The 18,462-nt window shown below is 42.7% G+C and overlaps 1 protein-coding gene across 12 annotated transcripts in view; it reads right to left on the bottom strand.

The window, feature by feature from the left end:
- ST6GAL2 (ST6 beta-galactoside alpha-2,6-sialyltransferase 2) overlaps positions 1 to 18,462 on the bottom strand; it is a 75,718-nt gene that overhangs the window by 26,065 nt on the left and 31,191 nt on the right. For 5 of the 12 annotated variants that reach the window (XR_014547231.1, XM_083610743.1, XM_083610744.1 and 2 more), the window contains one exon: positions 6,039 to 7,040. Coding sequence is in view for 11 of the 12 variants with exons in the window: in XM_083610743.1 (XP_083466869.1) it covers positions 6,039 to 7,035 (997 nt within the window). In the remaining variant the exon portion in view is untranslated. Of the gene's footprint in view, positions 1 to 6,038; positions 7,041 to 7,741; positions 7,925 to 8,011; positions 8,033 to 14,460; positions 14,588 to 18,462 lie in introns of those variants that run through there. The other 7 variants (XM_083610739.1, XM_083610741.1, XM_083610736.1 and 4 more) reach the window with 4 other exon arrangements.

The raw sequence follows: 18,462 nt of genomic DNA, 5'->3' as shown, positions 1-18,462 counted from the left end.
TATAAAAGCATCTGGACTCTCAGAAAAGTATTCAAGCCTGCTGCATATATCCCTTTTTGTAAAAACCACACTTTCAACGCTCAGAAGTAAAACCTAAATATCACATTTCTAGCACAAAAACAGAAGGGGGCGCCCAAAGTCTACTGATACATCTGGAGATCCAAGACTTGTCATGTCTTGGTTTGCTCTGCCTTGCTAGTTAACCAGGCTGTGTTCCTTTGAAGACCTCAAGGACCCATCATCAGTTGACCCCTGCCCACCTTCAGCCCATATTACTGCTTCATGTTACAATCCTTGGATCCCGGATCTATGATCACGCTTCCTGAGAGTGTCGCACTGCAGAACAGTCACTATCAACCAGCGAAGCAGGACTTACTCTTACCAAATGGCACTGTCTGACAACCCCCGACTTTTATCTTCTTTCCACTGATAAGAGTCTGGCCACTACTACAGGCATAGTTTGCATTCTGTTTTTCAACCTCCAAGTGCAGGATGAGGGAATCCACTTTCGGATTTTTGTTTATTTAAATGACATTCAGGTTTCTAGGTAGTGTGAAAATACAGTAGTACCTCCAGTTGCGGACGGGAGCTATGGTCGGATCCTGAGGTTTTCGCAACCAGAGGTGCCTGTTCTGCACATGTGCACAGCGCAGTAGAGCGCTTCTGCGCATGTGGCGAAACCCGGAAAAATACTTCCAGGTTTGCCGCGTGCGTATCCCGAAAGATACATAACCAGAGGTGCTCATAAGTAGAGGTACCACTGCACGCCCAATAATTCCAGATCATCCTGGTGTTTCCCACTGCCAGCAGTTCAGATGCCCTAGATACTCTGGGGGTTTACACCTACGACCCTTTCTGCACAATGCACAACTTCATAGTTAACTGCCAGGCTTCAGTCAAGGGTGAGGCACTTTTGCAGCCTGAGGGCCCCATTTCCTTCTGGAAAATCTTCCAAGGGCCAGATAAAGGTGAAAGTGGGTGGAGCAACAAAGGCAAATGCTAACTTTGTACAGTAAGGTAAAGGGACCCCTGACCATTAGGTCCAGCCATGGCCGACTCTGGGGTTGCGGCGCTCCTCTCGCTTTATTGGCCGAGGGAGCTGGCGTACAGCTTCTGGGTCATGTGGCCAGCATGACTAAGCCACTTCTGGCAAACCAGAGCAGCGCACGGAAACGCCATTTACCTTCCCACCAGAGCGGTACCTATTTATCTACTTGCACTTTGACGTGCTTTCGAACTGCTAGGTTGGGAGGAGCAGGGACCAAGCAACGGGAGCTCACCCCGTCACGGGGATTCGAACTGCCGACCTTCTGATCGGCAAGTCCTAGGCTCTGTGGTTTAACCCACACCTACTCTAGTAGCTAGTAGGCTAGCTGAAATCCCCCTCTGCATTCTCCATTTAGACCAGCAGGAGGCTTTATCAGAGTTCAATGCCAGGGAAAGAACACCCTCAGGTGTGAAGCAGGGTGTCTTATTTTAGACTGAGTGAAACAGACGATTCAATAAATAAGAACATAAGAAGAATTAAAGGAAGCTTGTGTGAAGGTGGGACGAGAAGAGCTGGTCTCCCCCCACCCCACCCCTTTCTCCTGTTCTCTATCCCCAATGGCTAGGGAAGGGATAAGAGGTGGCAGCAACAGCAGCTCACTCCCCAAAGTAGGAAGTCCCCAGGGATCATCACCAGGGTCAGCAAAGGAAGGGAAAGAGTGGCAAGTCTATGAAAGAAACAGAAGAGTGGCAAGAGGGAGCTGGGGTGGAAGAAACAGGTGCTGTGTGCCTTGTGATTCCGTCAGAGGAATTACAGCCAAGCACTATAACCCGAGACTGCTGAGGTGAATGTGCAAGAAAAATGTGCTTTGAGCTATTGAAATATACCACGTAAATACTACATCATATTATTATTATTATTACTACTACTACTACTACTGCAATCATCAACAACAACCTGGAGGCACATAAACGAAGCATTAAGAGAGGGTACTGAGTGACACATTAAGTCTCTGGAATTTTTAAAACGCATCTTGACGTGGGGGAGGTTGAAGTTGATAATAACCACAAATATTTCTTTTGTTGAACGAACGAAAGCCGAGGCTTTCCTAGAACAGAACAAGAAAGCAGAACAAAAGTCAGGCTGCCATGAGGTGAACATGACAGCACGCATTCTCATAATGCCTTATAAATTGTTGGCAGAGTCACGACGGCTTCACATTTACACCCGTTTAGCTTATGGCAAATGCGGCAGGGCAGTCGTTGTGGAGCATCTCACTGCAATAGGCTCTCCCTCCCTCCAGAATCCCCCTAGCAACAGATCCAGGCTCCTACATGAAGAGAAGGGAAGTCCATTGTTAATATACGCATCTGTGTTAAGAGAACGGGGCTGGGGCAGAATGTCGCTGATCCGCAGGATTTAGTGAAATAGGAGCAGTAAGACACAAGAACGAGTGCAGGATAAACACTTTGTATCATGCTCTTTTATTCTGGGTTAAATCAATCAATCAAGACTAGGCATCACCCTGAGGCGCCATACCTCTCAGTCATTAGCATGGCTACGTATGACTCACTGTTCCACATGCAAGCTTGCAATGAAAAGGTGGGAAGAGGGAATCTGTCATTTACTCTGGTTGTGCATGCAAATAAGCGTTTAAAATGTAACAAGGTTGCCTCCAGATTGTCAATATTTTGCAGGAGGGATTCAGCTGGAAAATTAAATTTGTGCAATTAAAGTGCTCCGGCACTCAAAAACAACAACACTTTTTTTAAAAAACAACAACAACAACAACAACAACAACAGTAAACTGGCTTTTTGCTGTTGGGAACACGATGGGGAGAATTATTAAAAAGAGTGCAATAAATGACCAATTGATGGGAATACTTATAACCTCTTTGCATGCAAATCAGAATAAATTATCAAGAAAGAGCAGGCGTTGTTTAACCTCTGAAAAAGCTTTGTGCAAGCAAATGATGAATACTCGACAAGAAGGTCACCTAGAGGAACATTATTTTCTTAGTAAGCAAAACTAGGCCAACTAGGGAGAGGGAGAGAGGTGACCTGGAAGTACTGTGGGTGGGCAACTGGAGAGTTCCACAACTACAATGTACGGGCACACTGAGTGACCCCTAAAACTGGGTATACGGGAGACAAAAATGTTACTTCTTATGGCGTCAGAAGGTCACTGATTCGGAGGCATCTCGGCCTTTTCGCAAGGTAAAGGTCAACATGCCTTCCAAACACCCTTAAAACAAACAAACAAACGAAACAGCTTCTTCGATACTGAACTCGCAGTTTGGTAGAAAGCGGAAGACGGACAACGGCACTTTAAAACACAAACTAGAAAAAGGAAATATTTTGCTTCGTTATCTGTGAGGAAAAGGCAGGGGAGAGAACCTGTGGAGTTCTCACACCTCAGAGGTTTTCAAACTAGTGGGATTATCTTTTGAAACTAGAAGCTTCCTTGACTGGAAGCTACCAGGACAGCTTTGGCACATGTTCTGAGCAGGAAGCCTATTAAAGTAGTTGGATAACGAGAGTACGGTAGTTCTACTTCATCATAAGAGATTTAAAGGGGAACCTATCTCGATATGAAAATATGAATGGCTCTAGAGGATTAACCCAGAATTCATTTTAAAGAATCTGTGGGAAGAACATTGTTTTGTTGTTCAGGAACTGAAGTGACAAAACATTTCTTCCCTTTTCCTCCTTAGCCTTTACTAGGGATTAGGGAGGATTCTAGCTCACTCCACAATTTGGAGCAAACCTCCACAGTCTACATCTAACAGATCACACTCAGGACAGAACACAGGTGTGTTGATTAGTGGTGCATTCAGATATAGTGTTTATTACGTGAGTTTTCCTGACTATTATGCTAGCTCTCCTGTTACATTTTCTAACCTTCATTTCACACAGCAGTGTCTGTTGCATAGGGACATGAATGGCGCAGTGGTCTAAACCACTGAGCCTCTTAAAGCTTGCCGATTGCAAGGTTGGCGGTTCGAATCCGCGCAACAGGGTAAGCTCCCGTTGTTTGGCCCTGCCAACCTAGCAGTTCTAAAGTATTCAACTGGACTTAACCATCCAGGGGTCCTTTACCTTCTTTATGGAACTGCGGCTTTTTGACCAATATACTGCAGCGTCACACTCGATTTAAATCACACCAGTGAGCTTGGCTTCATCTTTATTTGATGACCCCTGGGATTTAGTATGATGGGTGTGTGAGAGAAAAAATTTATCTCTATCCACACTCTCAGCATAACTTTTTATATCTTTATCAGTCCACCCTTACCACTTCTAAACTAAAAAGTCTCAAATATTGTAAAGGTTTCATATGGGGAAAGGTTCTACCAATGAGATGGAAAGGGACATTTTCTAGATAAAAAATAAACTAAAAATCTGTGGAAATTTTTCCATTTCTTAAAGTAACGATGAATAGATGCTAACTGCAAATAAATCATTAGGCAAGTTTGGCAGTTTTGATTTTGAATACAAGTAAAATAAAAGTGCTAAATTAGATTATTCTGTAGGGCATCAGAACATTTCCATATGCAAATTACTCTAATTTACATACGCAAAATTTCTAAAAACCAACATCACTAGTTGCTCAAACCCTTGATCAGTTGGGTTGCCCTTCTCTGTACTTTTCCTAGCTCTACAATATGCTTTTGAGGTGTGGCAACCAGAACTGTATGAAGCATTCCAAGTGCGGCCATGCCACAGATTTATCTAACAGCATTATGATGGGGCAGATTAATTTTTAATGCCTTTCCTAATCTCTAGCATCAAAATTTACTCTTTTCACAGATGCCACACACATCAACGCAGACATTTTCAATGAGTTATCTGTTGCAACCCAAAAGTCTCGTTCCTGGACAGTCAACACCAGTTCAGATCCCACGTGCGTAAATGTAAAAAATACCACCAGCTAAAAGCAACTGAAGTTCCTGCCTTCAAGCACTAGGTGGCCCTAATCCTATCTAGGTATAGTGCAGATTTAGAATTTCTTGCATTATTTTACACTTGCTCACAATTAACCCTGTTTGTCGTTTTATTTTAATGCCTGCTCCCTCCTAATACCCACCTCACTGCTCAACCCTAACTCCATGTCATTTAGGAACAAGTTAAAGAGCACATCCTTGGGAAAATCCCATTTCTTATACCCCTCCAGTACGAGAATTGCCCATTTATTCCTACTCTCTGCTTCCTCTTCCAGTTACTGATCTATAAGAGAACCTGTCTTCTTATCCCATGATTGCTAAGCTCACTCAGGAGCCTTTGGTGAAGGATTTTATTAACATCTTCTTGAAACGCCAAGCACACAATCTAGTTAATTTATAGAATACACTGCCATAAGAGGCACTGATGGTCACTAGCTCAGGTGACTTGAAAAGGTCGGTGGTCAAATTAATGGGGGATTAAGTCCATCATAGGGATGCGGGTGGCGCTGTGGGTTAAACCACAGAGCCTAGGGCTTGCCGATCAGAAGGTCGGCGGTTCGAATCCCCGCGACGGGGTGAGCTCCCGTTGCTCGGTCCCAGCTCCTGCCAACCTAGCAGTTCGAAAGCATGTCAAAGTGCAAGTAGATAAATAGGTACCACTCTGGCGGGAAGGTAAACGGCGTTTCCGTGCGCTGCTCTGGTTCACCAGAAGCAGCTTAGTCATGCTGGCCACATGACCCGGAAGCTGTACGCCGGCTCCCTCGGCTAATAAAGCGAGATGAGCGCCGCAACCCCAGAGTTAGCCACGACTGGACCTAATGGTCATGGGTCCCTTTACCTTTAAGTCCATCATGCTGGCTATATGTGGCTCCCAGCTTCAAAGGCAGTATGCCTCTGCATACCATTTTCTGGGGAATGAGTGTGAGAGGGCTATTGGGCTCCTGGCCTGCTTGTGAGCTTTCTAAGAGACATCTATCGGCCAACAAGGGGAACAAGCTGATAGGCCTTGATCTGACCTATCAGGGCTCTCTTTCTTTCTATGTTATTATGGACAGTCCTGGTCCACATGTACCTGGTTTTGAACATTTTGTCGAGATCCTTCCACTCACCTATTTCATCCCCTAGAGAAGAGTTCAGTATGGAACCTGCGGACATGACGACAGCACAGCTACCAAACCCACGTGGGTACAGCTTGCTCAGAGAAACTTTGGGGACCCTCCTTTCCCATCCGAGGATAGAAAAGGGAGCTTCTTTGCCATCAATGGTCCTGACGTCCACACGTGCCTTGAGCTCACAGAGGAGTTGCTCTGAAGTCAACTTGAGGTTTCGCTTCCCTTTGAAGTGCACCCTATGCTTATTAGTATCCAGGTAACCTTTCCTTGCTTTCTGTAGGCGAGGGAGAAGCATCTTAGAGGAGACGTTCCCTTTCCAAAGCCTGTAGAGGAAAGATTTCGACATTGTGGAATATACTCCATCCCATTCATTGGACTCTTCAAACATCTGGCCTCTCCTGTGTCTTGCATGTCTTTTCTTTTTCTTCCTTTGAGGGAGCCAATTATCCTGCAAGGCATTGCTCTTCTGATCCGCCCCCTCTGCTGAGACTAATCTCCCTATTCTCTGAATACTGCTCTGTGACCGACGCTGACCAGCAGCAAATAAATAATCACCAGACCTTTGATAGAAAGCACTTTTTGATTTTCTTCCTAATTGGGGAGGGAAAAATTCCTCTTCACTTTCAAAGCCATCGTCTAGGTCAGCCCATTTTTTAATGCTCCCAGTCCCCGATTTGAGTGAACCCGAGATGTCTTTGCCGAGAAGCAACTCGTTCTCATCAGCTGTATCAGAGAAGGACGGGTCGTGCACGGCTCCCATGATAGCTCTCTGCTTGCCTTGAATGGGCAAAAGCCTTTTAGTCTCAGTGTAGGAGAAGGAGCTTGGAACTGCTTCAGCCGTGTTGCTATCTGTGAAATAGATGAAGATAACCAGGAACAGGAGACCCCACGCGAATATTCCAAACAGCATGAGTTGTTTCCATTGCTTCAAGTTAGGTTTCATGGCAACTCTGTGCCTATTCTGCCGTATGCTAAAGGCCCAGTGAAGGAGCATCAAACCTGGAATAAGAAGATTCAATATTAGCAAAGAACGTCTCTCAAGGTAGGACAGAAACAAACAACTCTAAGGTCAATGATAATGTGTCGAAAACTATGCAACGTAGGAACACTGATTGGTAGGTAAATTGTTTTCCTCAACAATAGATATCACACCTAGGATATTTATGGCATAATGTCAATTTTTCAGGGCAACACAGCATAATATCCCCCTTTAAACACATTTTGCATGCTGCTTTGCAAACCACAGCCAGATCAACTCCTGCTGAACTAAAATTTATATTGACAAGTGACAATCAGCTTCAAACTTTCAAACAAGGGTATACACACACACACACACACACACACACACTTAAGCATACATTTATGGAACTGAAGGAACCATGCAAATCTTTACTATTCCACATGAGACATGTGTCCACAGTGCTCTGCAGGTTTAAGACATTTTATCACAGTGGGGTTTTGACTCATTTGTAGAAGTTATACAAATGGCAGAATTCAAGGGCTAAAACAGGTCTGAAGAAAATCTAATTTAGTCTCATCAAGACAGAATACTGTATATCTCAGAACAGTTAACGTATCTAGCACAGTCCCCATGCAGGTTCTTTTCTGAATTTCAGATTGAAGGCAAGAGCAGGTTAATAGGCACAGCTATGAATAAAAAAAATTCCCTGGTTCAAATTTTAGTCCAGAATTTCAGTCACCAAGGTAGCTTTATGCAAGCCATTGTCTCAATTTGCAATTTAGGGATTAAACCATCCTGCGTCTCAGGGATGTTGAAAGTGTTATGCCAAAGAAGCACATAAAGAAAGGAATATAAATGTTAACTGTTATTAGGAGTTGGGTTTTTTATGACAATTCTGGTATCCTAAATAAGTGGCAGCGTGGCAGTCATGCTTCCTTAAGACTCCCAAGAATCGACCACATGATTCTTAGCCTGCATTAAAACAAAGGATATTCTCTAGTGAAAATACTGTGCTGCTGAAGGAGCTTTCATCCTCCTTTGATCCTATTCAAGTGGCTGACTGCAGCCCCTGTGTCACAACTCCCATTGTTTTGCAACAGAAGGCACTTTTAATGTCTCTAAACTAGGCCTCCTATTTATTACAGGAGGGGAGCTGAGTGGAAGAAGAGTCTTTATCCTTTTCAAACTTTCCTCTCTTTCAGGACTTTGTATTGTCAAGGTTCTCCATTGCTAAGAAAAAGCATATAAAGACACACAGCTATGAGGTCAGGACAGTTCAAGTTGATGTTCTACGTTAGGCACTGTTATGTTAAATAGGCCCTTTTCTTCCCTCAAGAGAAAGGGAGGAAGGATAGTGCAGCTTTTCAATTGGAAGTTCGTCTCAGGGTTAGCAGGGGTTGTGAATTCTGTGGCCAGACATTCCCATGGTGTTGGGAATTCAAACTTGATGGGAAAACTCTGCAACCTAGGTGGAAAAAGTTCTGGTGGTATGAGGAATTAAAGAACCTTTCCAGCATAAAGGAAATGAAGTTTCTCTTCAAAGCGCAGATGACACATTGCACTGCAGCTGTTATGTGGCTTTTAATACTTCCCCATCATATAATTAGAACCCTTTCTTTGAACTAGAGACTGCCAGGAGTTACTCTCTGCCACTGCTTTTTGAGAACGCAACTGATCTTAGAGGAAAAATAAAATTTACAAGATACAATTACACCTGGATATCCCTGCATAAGTTAAGAGAGGAAGAGGTGTATTTCACCAGTGAGTTCAGGCAGAGATGAGAGATTGTTAAAAAGGTGTTATTCTGTGACATTGAGGCACATGCCTGGGCACACGTTTTGGCGCCGTGAGAAGGCAAATGCCTCCAGTGCAAAATAGAGCATTTAAGTAAATTTTCTGCCTTCCTTTTAAGCGCATATCCATGCAACAGCTGATCTGTGTTTGCCCATCTCATGTAGGTGTGCAGATCATCTAAAAGCAACTGATTTGAGAAAGCTGATAAAAAATAGAAAACTGAAAGAACAGAAGGAAAAGCAGACAGAAATTATGAAACAAGCTAGAAATCAGCACGATATACGCTTCAGGTTTGCACAGACTAAGTGTTACAAAAGGTCACCTCTCCGTTTCAGTGCCATATAAAGGAACAATTCGCAGCCAACATTCATGCACAAGCAGCATAATTCTCTCTCAGTTCTCTAATACATTGCTAGCACTATGCAGTTCAATACTGCCATTTGTATTGAACCTTCGCTCTATGGTACTGCTTTGTTTTGTTTTTGTTATTATTTGACATAGCATTAATTTTTCTTTTGAAATGACTTTTAGCAAACAGTTATAAAAAAAGCATTCAGTTATGAACCACTGATCTGGTTTATAAAAGCACAATCCAAAAAGTACCTAACATACCTCAAACCTAACATAGCAGAAACCTCAAGGCAAACCCAAAACAAATCCCTCAAGCCAGTGGAGGGTGGTCCATTGGGGTGAATGGGGTGCTGCCCCAACAATCCTGGCCAGCCCACACTTGGCTGCTTTTGTGCTTAAAAACTAGCCCATGGGGTGATTCTGCCCGTCAGCTTCCTCCAGTCTCAGGGGGAATGGATACAAAACTATTTTATTTCTAAAATCCCTGTTCACATGTAAGTGTTCATCACTTGCAGACCGCAGCATCCGGTAATGATCTACATGTATCAAAAACCACAGAGAGGTTTCATATCATCGCAGACTCCCCCCCTCCCCAGTGGGGCCAGTTCACAGTCAGTGTGAGTAATCGGAGGATGAGAGAGGGACACAGCAATTCTAACCTGTCTGGGAGCAGAGTGGTGAGTCCACTGTTGCATCTGAAGCCCTGCCAGTTATAACAGCCGGCACAGAAGGTGGGCTTTATTTTATCAAGCACTTTGGGGGGAATCCCTGGGGCTATGGATCTAGCAGATCCAAAGCCAGCAGAAACCCACCACACCCCACTTCACAGATTTCCACAGGTGGGATCTCCCCACATGGCTTGGCAAAGCCTCAACAGAAGAGGAGGAGCTTTCTCACCAGGTTGACAGTGACTCTGTCAATTACTAATCCCCTCCAGCACTCAGATCAGGAGGTTAGGACTGCAAGTGCTCAACATACATCTGTGATTCAGCCCTTCTTCAGGGAGCAACACCATGTGAGGGTGAGAGTTCTGCTCGCCAAGGAGATGAGCTAAATTTTCAAATAAAAAACTATGAGACCAATCCACCAGAAAGTTATGCTGCAACGAATAGGAGTGATGCAAATGTATCATTGTGGTACAAGAGGTTCAAGTGAATTCCTTTCCAAGTAAATCGTTCTCTGGCAAGTACTGTTCCATCAACATGAAATCTTGAAAGTGCGTGAGTTATTATTATCAGCATGGAATCCTGGCTCCTGAAATCCAAATGCTGAATTTTGCGATCAACAATCATCACTAGGATTCCACTGCAAGTTGCATTGATCAAATGTCTCTGGATATTTGCCAAACATTGGAGTCCGAAGCAGACCGCCAACCAACCACATAACAAATAATCTCCTGTTTTAAAAACCGAAAGACACAATCATATTGGGATCCAATGGCTATAAGAATCAGGCATGGATGTAAATTATGGTATATATACGCCATTGGGGCTTCTTCCTCCTGATACTGGCATTAAAGCCATCTGTGTGCCTTTAAGACACTGTGCCATCTGCCCTAAAGCTGCCACAGGTAATTATGGCTGCAGGAGAGGAACTATCGTCTAATCCTTTACTCCAACTTCTGTACCCCAACTTCTCTATAGAAAAGAAAATCCCCTATCACACAACCCACCAGGTATTTGTCCACATGTATTTGAAATGTTAACAGCAGTGTTATTAAGCACTCCGTGGTTGAAAGGCAACACAAGTGAATTGGCACAGCGAGACTATTAATTTGGGAGTACAAGCAAGAAACTGTTAAGCCATTTTCTGATCTCCTATGGAACTGATTTCTCTCAGCCTACTTCATTCAATTTAGAGGAGCAGATGAATTGAAAAACTGCCGCTCAAAGCAGCACGTTCCTCTGCTCTGACATCATGTGTAACTGTGCATGACTGCAGGAGTATTCTATGGTATATTACAACCAGAAATGGCTGCTGGGAGAAGGAGTTATTGGTAATGAATGAACCATTCAACGTCAGAAACGGCCTATAGCAGCGTTTTTACGAACTGCATTAATCACACCTGCACAAATGAGTGTGCATAGCTTGGGATGGATTTTGTGTTTGACTCCAGACACCGTATTTAAAGAAACATAATAAACAGCAAAAATGAGGAGTTTTAAAACATTTTGACAGGATAAATAAATCTGTGGTCTCAGAAAGTTATGTGTTCCTCTGTGACTGGGTGCAAGACGTGGCCATTAGAAATAAGATATTATAGCCCCTTACAAAGTTTCACACTCCATATGCAATAACTCATTTTATATCTGCTCTCAGCATGATTAGAATAAAGGTTTCTTTTCTTTGCTATACAAATATTTGCTCTTGCTACATTACTCTGCATCAACAGAGGTAACCGCAGCTGAGAGCAACAAACGAAATTGCTTTCCAAGACAAAATTTCTAAGGTTTCCAGCCACGAGAGCACTGGAAATCATCATTCCAAAAGTTACATACCAGCAGTTACAAAGTTTTAGTCATTAATTCTAACAAATTCTGCTAAGTCTTCTAAATGGAAGGTAATTTTTTTTGCTTACAGAGTACTACTGTGGTGCAGTGATGGAGAGTTGGGTTAGGATATGGAACACACATCTGCCATATATAGAGCACTCATTGGGCAAGTCATTGTCAACGTCTACTTCCCATCTGTAAAATGGGAATAGGAAGATAATAAGCTGCAGTATAGCAAGTCAGGCCATTGCTCTATCCAGCTCGCTACTGTCTACACCAGAGCTTTCCAAACTGTGTGTTGCGACGCATTAGTGTGTCGGCTTCAGTGTGTAGTTCTGTCATGCAAACACTCCCCGTGCTCCTCCGGGGGCTGGAAAGAAGGCACAGACAAACTCCGGTCCTCCAGATGTTTGGGACTACAACTCCCATCATCCCTAGCTAACAGGACCAGTGGTCAGGGATGATGGGAATTGTAGACCCAAACATCTGGAGGGCCAGAGTTTGCCTATGTCTGGGTTAGTATGTCCGGTTTGCTAGTAAAACTGAATTACTGTGTCACTAAATGATGCATGTCTAAAACGTGTGTCACCAACATGAAAAGTTTGGAAAGCTGTGGTCTACACTGACCAGTGGCAACAGCTCTCCAGGGTTCATTAACAGCCCTATCTGAAGATGGCAGGGATTGAACTTGCATATATTCCAGGGGCCCCTTTTTAAGTGGGACATTCTGGATTGACAGAAGGCACCCCAGCTTCTGATCCCCATCCCAGACGTCCCATGTTGGATCCCATGCTCTGGCTGTGCCAAACCGCCAGACCGAAAGACGTGTGTTTTTGGGTTCCATGCTGTGGCGCAAGTTTGTTCGCTCACAACAGAGCGTGGTTGAAAAAACGGAAGTGAAACTTACCTTAACCTGTGCATCACCACTCTTCTTCCTCCTTAACCTATTAATCTTAACCTGTTAATGTTGATTCAACTTTGTATGCCCTGAATTCACAGTATTTTAAACAGTCAAGTACTGCTGTTTCTTAAGCCTGCACTAACAAAGGTTGGTTGAAAACTTAATTTTGAACACGGTGCAACCCTGGGATTTCTCCCCCTCTGCCCTCCCCAAAAAACCCAGGGAACTGCTCATAACCTCTGTGCATGAACAGAGTGTCCTCACTTCACCACTAAGGCTCAAGGAACAAAGATTCAGGGTCATATGGCCAAAGACACCTCACTTTCTTTACCTTATAGAAATCCAAGCTGCATTACTAGCATACATACTAGGTAGTTAGCCCCGCTCAACCCAGTGGGACTTGCAGCCAAAGAAACATACAGGACTGCACTGCTAGTGCTGGTGTTCTCTAGAATAAAACTGCTAAGTACACATAAATTGTACCAAATATTTTAAATATCAGCCCAGTTCCTTTTCTCTTTGTGCCTTTTAGTCCTTCTCCTGTTCAACAGGTTGCTGGTGGCTCATAATGCAATATAAGATTAATCAGATACTTGCTTTGGAGTTAATTCTGGAAAATATTATTTCGAAGTTTAATATTCTCTTCTAATCCTCTTTGCCTTACTCGCATTAGTGTGCCTTCAGACAAATATTATAATAAAAGCTTTAGTATCTCAATTGCAATAATACAGGATTTAGAATAGTCGCTAATATCTAATAGTGATGCTTATGTCACACAGTCTGTGTTAATGTTTCAGACCTTGCACTCTAGTGAACTTTCAGATGACTAAGTAAATAATAATATATCAGTGAAAAACAGATGCTTACTACTGTAGCTTTGATTATATATATATCATGCTTTTGGTGGGGCTGCTGCAACTGCATAGCTCCACAAAGAGAAACCATATCGGACCCTAGTCATTAAAAAAAACACACACTCCATGTTATGTACTGAAGTTCTCACCCTGGGCCAGCAGGGGGATACTGTAGATAGTTTAGGTCCACATATGCAAATAAGGGATAGAAAGTGATGTTCAGTGATTGGATAGTTACAGAAAATGGTTACTGTTGCGTTCTAGTGGAGCTCTATATAAGCAGGCTGGCTGAACCCTTCAGTTCAGTTCTGTTCTGGCCTGTGAATAAACAAGAGCTGTTTGAAGAATTGCTGTGTCGTCTGATATGTTCACCCACAACTTAACACTCCACAAGAAAATCAGGAGGTCATGAGCCCATTGCTGTTGGTCCTAGACACTCCAAATGCAATTGCGCGACGGCCACCAGACATATAATCAGCAACGTTGATTTGAATTCTTATTTAAACTTTTACTGCCACCTCTGATCTATGAGGAAGCTTGCCAAAACTAAAGATAAATATCAGTTTCATTGCTTGGTGATGCATAAAGCATTATGAAAAACCTGAAATTCTTAGACTTTTAACACTGTTTTCTTTTGTATAACTTAATAAACAAAAAACAACATATAATATGGCTAAATTGCTGATGACAAGCCAACGAACACCAGCTGGGATATTTTATTTGGCCTTCTCAAGGAAAATAAAGTAGTATTAATGCATACATTTTCTCTTTTCTGGCACAGTTTCACACATGGCTGAGCGATTTTAGTACTTTAAGCCAGCATCTGATCAAGAAGGCTTTCTTCTGCATGTGATGCAGTTGTATATGTAGCCTAACACAAGCCACTGGGATTTAGTCGTGGCTCCTACCTGGTTAGAATTCTTTGCAACCATGCAGCATGTCTATAAATCATGAGCATAGAAATGGTGCAAAGAAGAGGCCCACTCAAATCATAACAATTCCTCCCTCATTTTCACAATGTTTTTAGTCAAGAGTTGTTCTAGCAGACATTTCTCTGGGAACATACCTTTTTTCAGTCTTTTTCTTTCAGAACCCTGTGCAAAAGAGGCAATTTTCTTTGCAGGGCCTTTAGTCTTCATTATGCACACCTACACATGGTTCTACAAGGAGCAAAAGAGGATGCTGAACAAAGGCTAGGGAAAGCAAACGATTAAGGCTACTTTAAGCAAAAGATCCGTAGAGGGGTTGGTGGGAAAGGGAAATAATCTACAAACTTTAACTTGAATTGCATACTTTCAAAAACTAAGCTGGATGGTAACTTTATCTCTGCTTTCCATATCCCCCAAACACAAGTCCCGATTATGAACTTAGCCTTGTATTTTATTACTGTTCTATCCAAACAGAACAGTTTGAAACTTACTTCTCTTGCTTTGTCCTCCCAATAATTCTATACAAGGTAGACTTAAACAGAAATACAGCAACACCCAAAACTAAGCAAGTGAGCTTCATCATGGCCACAAAGGAATTTGAATCTCCCATTACTATTGCCAACATACTGCATGCTGCTCTTATGTCAGTGTCTTCCTATACCATGCAGAGACCTTGAGAGAACAGCAGCTTTCAAAATTATATATATATATATGGGTTTGTGATGGTAAAACTTGTTAACAATGTTGCTTCCAAAAATACACGACAAAACAACTTCACTTCTGGTATCATTTTCTTCGCCGCCACCAATTTGTTTACTATTATAGTATAAAAAGTCTGTCTCCAATGCCATTAATGCAACATTTAACAGTCTTCAAATTTCTAATGCTTCATCTTCAGGTTTTTTTACGTTAAAACACACCTTCAATTCAAATAAGTAATTTTGGGATGAGCTCTCCAAGTCTGAGTCTAAGAATTTCTTGGGATGGGATACAAATCCCGACATGTAAGGGTTCAGAAAGACGGCAATTCAGTTACTAGAAATGATGGTATTATTAGGGCTGGTGCCTAGGCAATTACTTTCTCCCCCGTCCCTTTCCTAAAATGAAGGGATGCCAGTTAAACCTCAAGGAGCTAAGCTGCAAAAGGTAGCTGTGTCTGCAGGTGGGGCTGTGTTATTGTATGTCTCCTCCAGGCCACCAACCTAGTGGTGTTTGGAAGAGGATCTCAGTACAAGCACTTTAAGGCTCAGCTCTGACGTATAAGCTGAGATATGGTCCCTGTAGGCCATTCTTGCACTGCATCTCTCCACTCAGTATCATAGCTGTCAACTGTCCCTTATTTGGCGGGAAAGTCCCTTATCCCAGCACCTTTTCCCGCTGCTGTCCCTTATTGATGATGTCCCTTAAATTTCCTGGGTTTCAAAGGAAGCAGCTCCTGTCCCTCCCTCCCTGCCGGCCAGGGAGGAGGGAGGTTCCAACTGTGTTGCTTGGTTGTGTTGCTCACCCAATAAGGAGTCTAAGAACGACTGGGGGGTGGAGCTTGCATGCCTTGTGCCGATCAAATCGGCCGCGTTGCCTGAGGACTCGGCTTTGCTCAGCGCTTCCCAGCGGAGAGGTGATGGTGGTTTTCCTTGCTGCATCCCCTTTGCCGGGTTGCTGCGCTGTGGGAACCACCACTTGAGGCTTCGTTTGGCTGCTGGCTGGGCTTTGTGCCTTTGGCTTGGAGGGGCTCAGAAGTTGAACATACCTGTGCTCTGAAAATCCCTTATTTTGGCTGCTGATCCCTTATTTTCGAGGCTGCTGATCCCTTATTTTCAAATCTGTAAGCTGACAGCTATGCTCAGTATGCTACAGCAAACCAGGGATTTTTTAAAATTATCCATAGTTTCCTTGCACATTTAAACTGGAAACTATGGTTATCAAGTTTGGAACAAGCCAGGATCCTAACCTAACTTCAAACAGTGATTTAAGATACTGGTTTTTTCAGACTTCTGGGCATGCTAAGGAGAAAAGATTATTTAGCCCAGATATGTATGCCTGATCCAGGCCCATGGCTGACATACCTTTCCTCTTTGAAAAAGAGGGGGGGGTACAAGCATAGTATTATTTAAGAGGGGCCAGGCAGAAATATGGGGAAGAAAAATGAAAGGAAGAAAAAAGTGACGCAGGGATAAGAACATTCAAGAAGCAGCATAATGGGGAAGAGGTGAAGTTACAGTAAGCACAAAGACTTTGCTGGTTGGCATTTGAAGAGACTACAGCTAATTTCGTATAACATTTCATACTGAAAGGAGCTTCATCATCTCTATTGTGTTTGGAGTGCTGATGCTACTGCTTATTTTATATAGCATTTCAACTGGAAAGGTGCTTTACCGTCTACTCTGCGTTTGCCCTCTCAACAAGCCTCTGAGGTGGATTGTCATTATTCCCAATTTATAACGGTTTATATCTGAAGTCGAGAACAAGAGGAATTACCTAATGACACATGAGAGGGGAGGCAAGGAGCCCGCCTTTACAAGCAAATGAACATCCCAGCCTGTAAGTCCTGCCCCTCCGTCGCTAGACTTGTTTATACTATTCCAAAGAATTAAAGTTAACAAAACACCTATCAGGACACGGGGTTGAGCCATGGGGCAGCTGTCACAGGGGAGCCCGGAGATGTTCCAGGAAACCAGAGCTCCAGGATGCAGACACACTTCATATTTAAAGTATTACTCCTCGAAATATTCCATCAACAGGGTCTCCGAAAAATGTTACACATCACTTGGGAAGACAGCTGAACTAAATGCCAGTGTACCAGAAGAAGCAAAGATCACCAGTGTTGAAGCAATGTTTCTTCAACATCAACTTTGTTGAACTGGTCATGTGCAGATGCCTGATGATCGTTTTCCAAAGCAACTACTCTATTCCGAACCTAAAAATGGAAAGCGTAATGCTGATGGTCAACAAAAGAGGTTAAAGACTCTATCAAGGCAAATCTAAAAAAATGTAGTATAAATGCTGACAAGTGGGAAACACTGGCCTGCGAGCGCTCCAGTTGGAGAACAGCCTTTACCAAAGGTGCCATGGGCTTTGAAGACACTCAAACTAAGGACGAAAGGGAGAAACGGGCTAAGAAGGCGGCACACTTGGCAAACCCTCACCGTGATCAGCTCTCCTCCAGAAACCAATGTCCCCACTGTGGAAGGATGTGTGAATCCAGAATTGGCCTCCATAGTCATTTACGGACTCACTGTTAAAACCGTGTTTATGGAAAACAATCTTATTTGGCTACAAGTGATAACCAAAGAAGCAGCAGCAGCAGAAAATGGTGAAGAGTCTTTCTAACTTCACTGTGAGAAGGAAAACATGCAGTATTCTGTTCTTGCTGATATTAAATCGTTATGCACAGTTTTCCCTCAGCTACTTAAATAAAAATGGACTGGGTTACCAATTGTGATTCACATAATTTTTATTAGGTAAAATACATTTCAGCCAGATATTTAAGCACCAAGTTAGAATCCATAGCTACTTGGCCACAGATGAAACTTACTTCCAAGCTAACATTTTTATGACTCGAAGAATGATTAAAACTACTGAACTGGAAAAAAGGAGAGAGATTGATTTAAAACTATTATAAGCGTCGTTTTTCATTTCTCTCTTTCGTATTGTGGTACAGTATTCTAAAAGTGTTGGCTATAAAGGGCTGAAGTCCTGATTAAGCACCAAGAAAATGTTCATAACAGTATCTTTTAAAAAGTAACAATTCTGCTTTCTGGTTTAATGTTTACAAGTCAATTCAAAGATTTATTAACTGCGCTATCAGTGACATAGATTTTTTAGAAGTTCCTGATTACATAAGAAGGGTTAACTGTTATGAATTTATGCAGTATTTAAACATCACATTATTACAATTCACAACGGAAAATGTTTTTCCATGTTGTCTACTTTTAAGCTCCTTAAAAAAAAAAAATGTCTCAAGCAACATACTTTTATGTTTGGAGGGGATGGATCATACATAAGCAAAAACTTTTCAGAAGACTTTCTGAAGTTTATTGCTTGAGACAGATGTGCATGTCGAACCATTAAGTGCTCGTGTCATAGACTCCTGAGCTCATACTTTGAAATTTCTGAAATGAGCAATGATTGATTACTGTTAA

This window comes from Podarcis filfolensis, assembly GCF_964270895.1.
Source record: "Podarcis filfolensis genome assembly, chromosome: 4".
NCBI classification, from domain to species: domain Eukaryota; kingdom Metazoa; phylum Chordata; class Lepidosauria; order Squamata; family Lacertidae; genus Podarcis; species Podarcis filfolensis.
The sequence above is the reverse complement of the archived record's forward strand: the minus strand, read 5'-3'. Positions and strand labels throughout refer to the sequence as shown.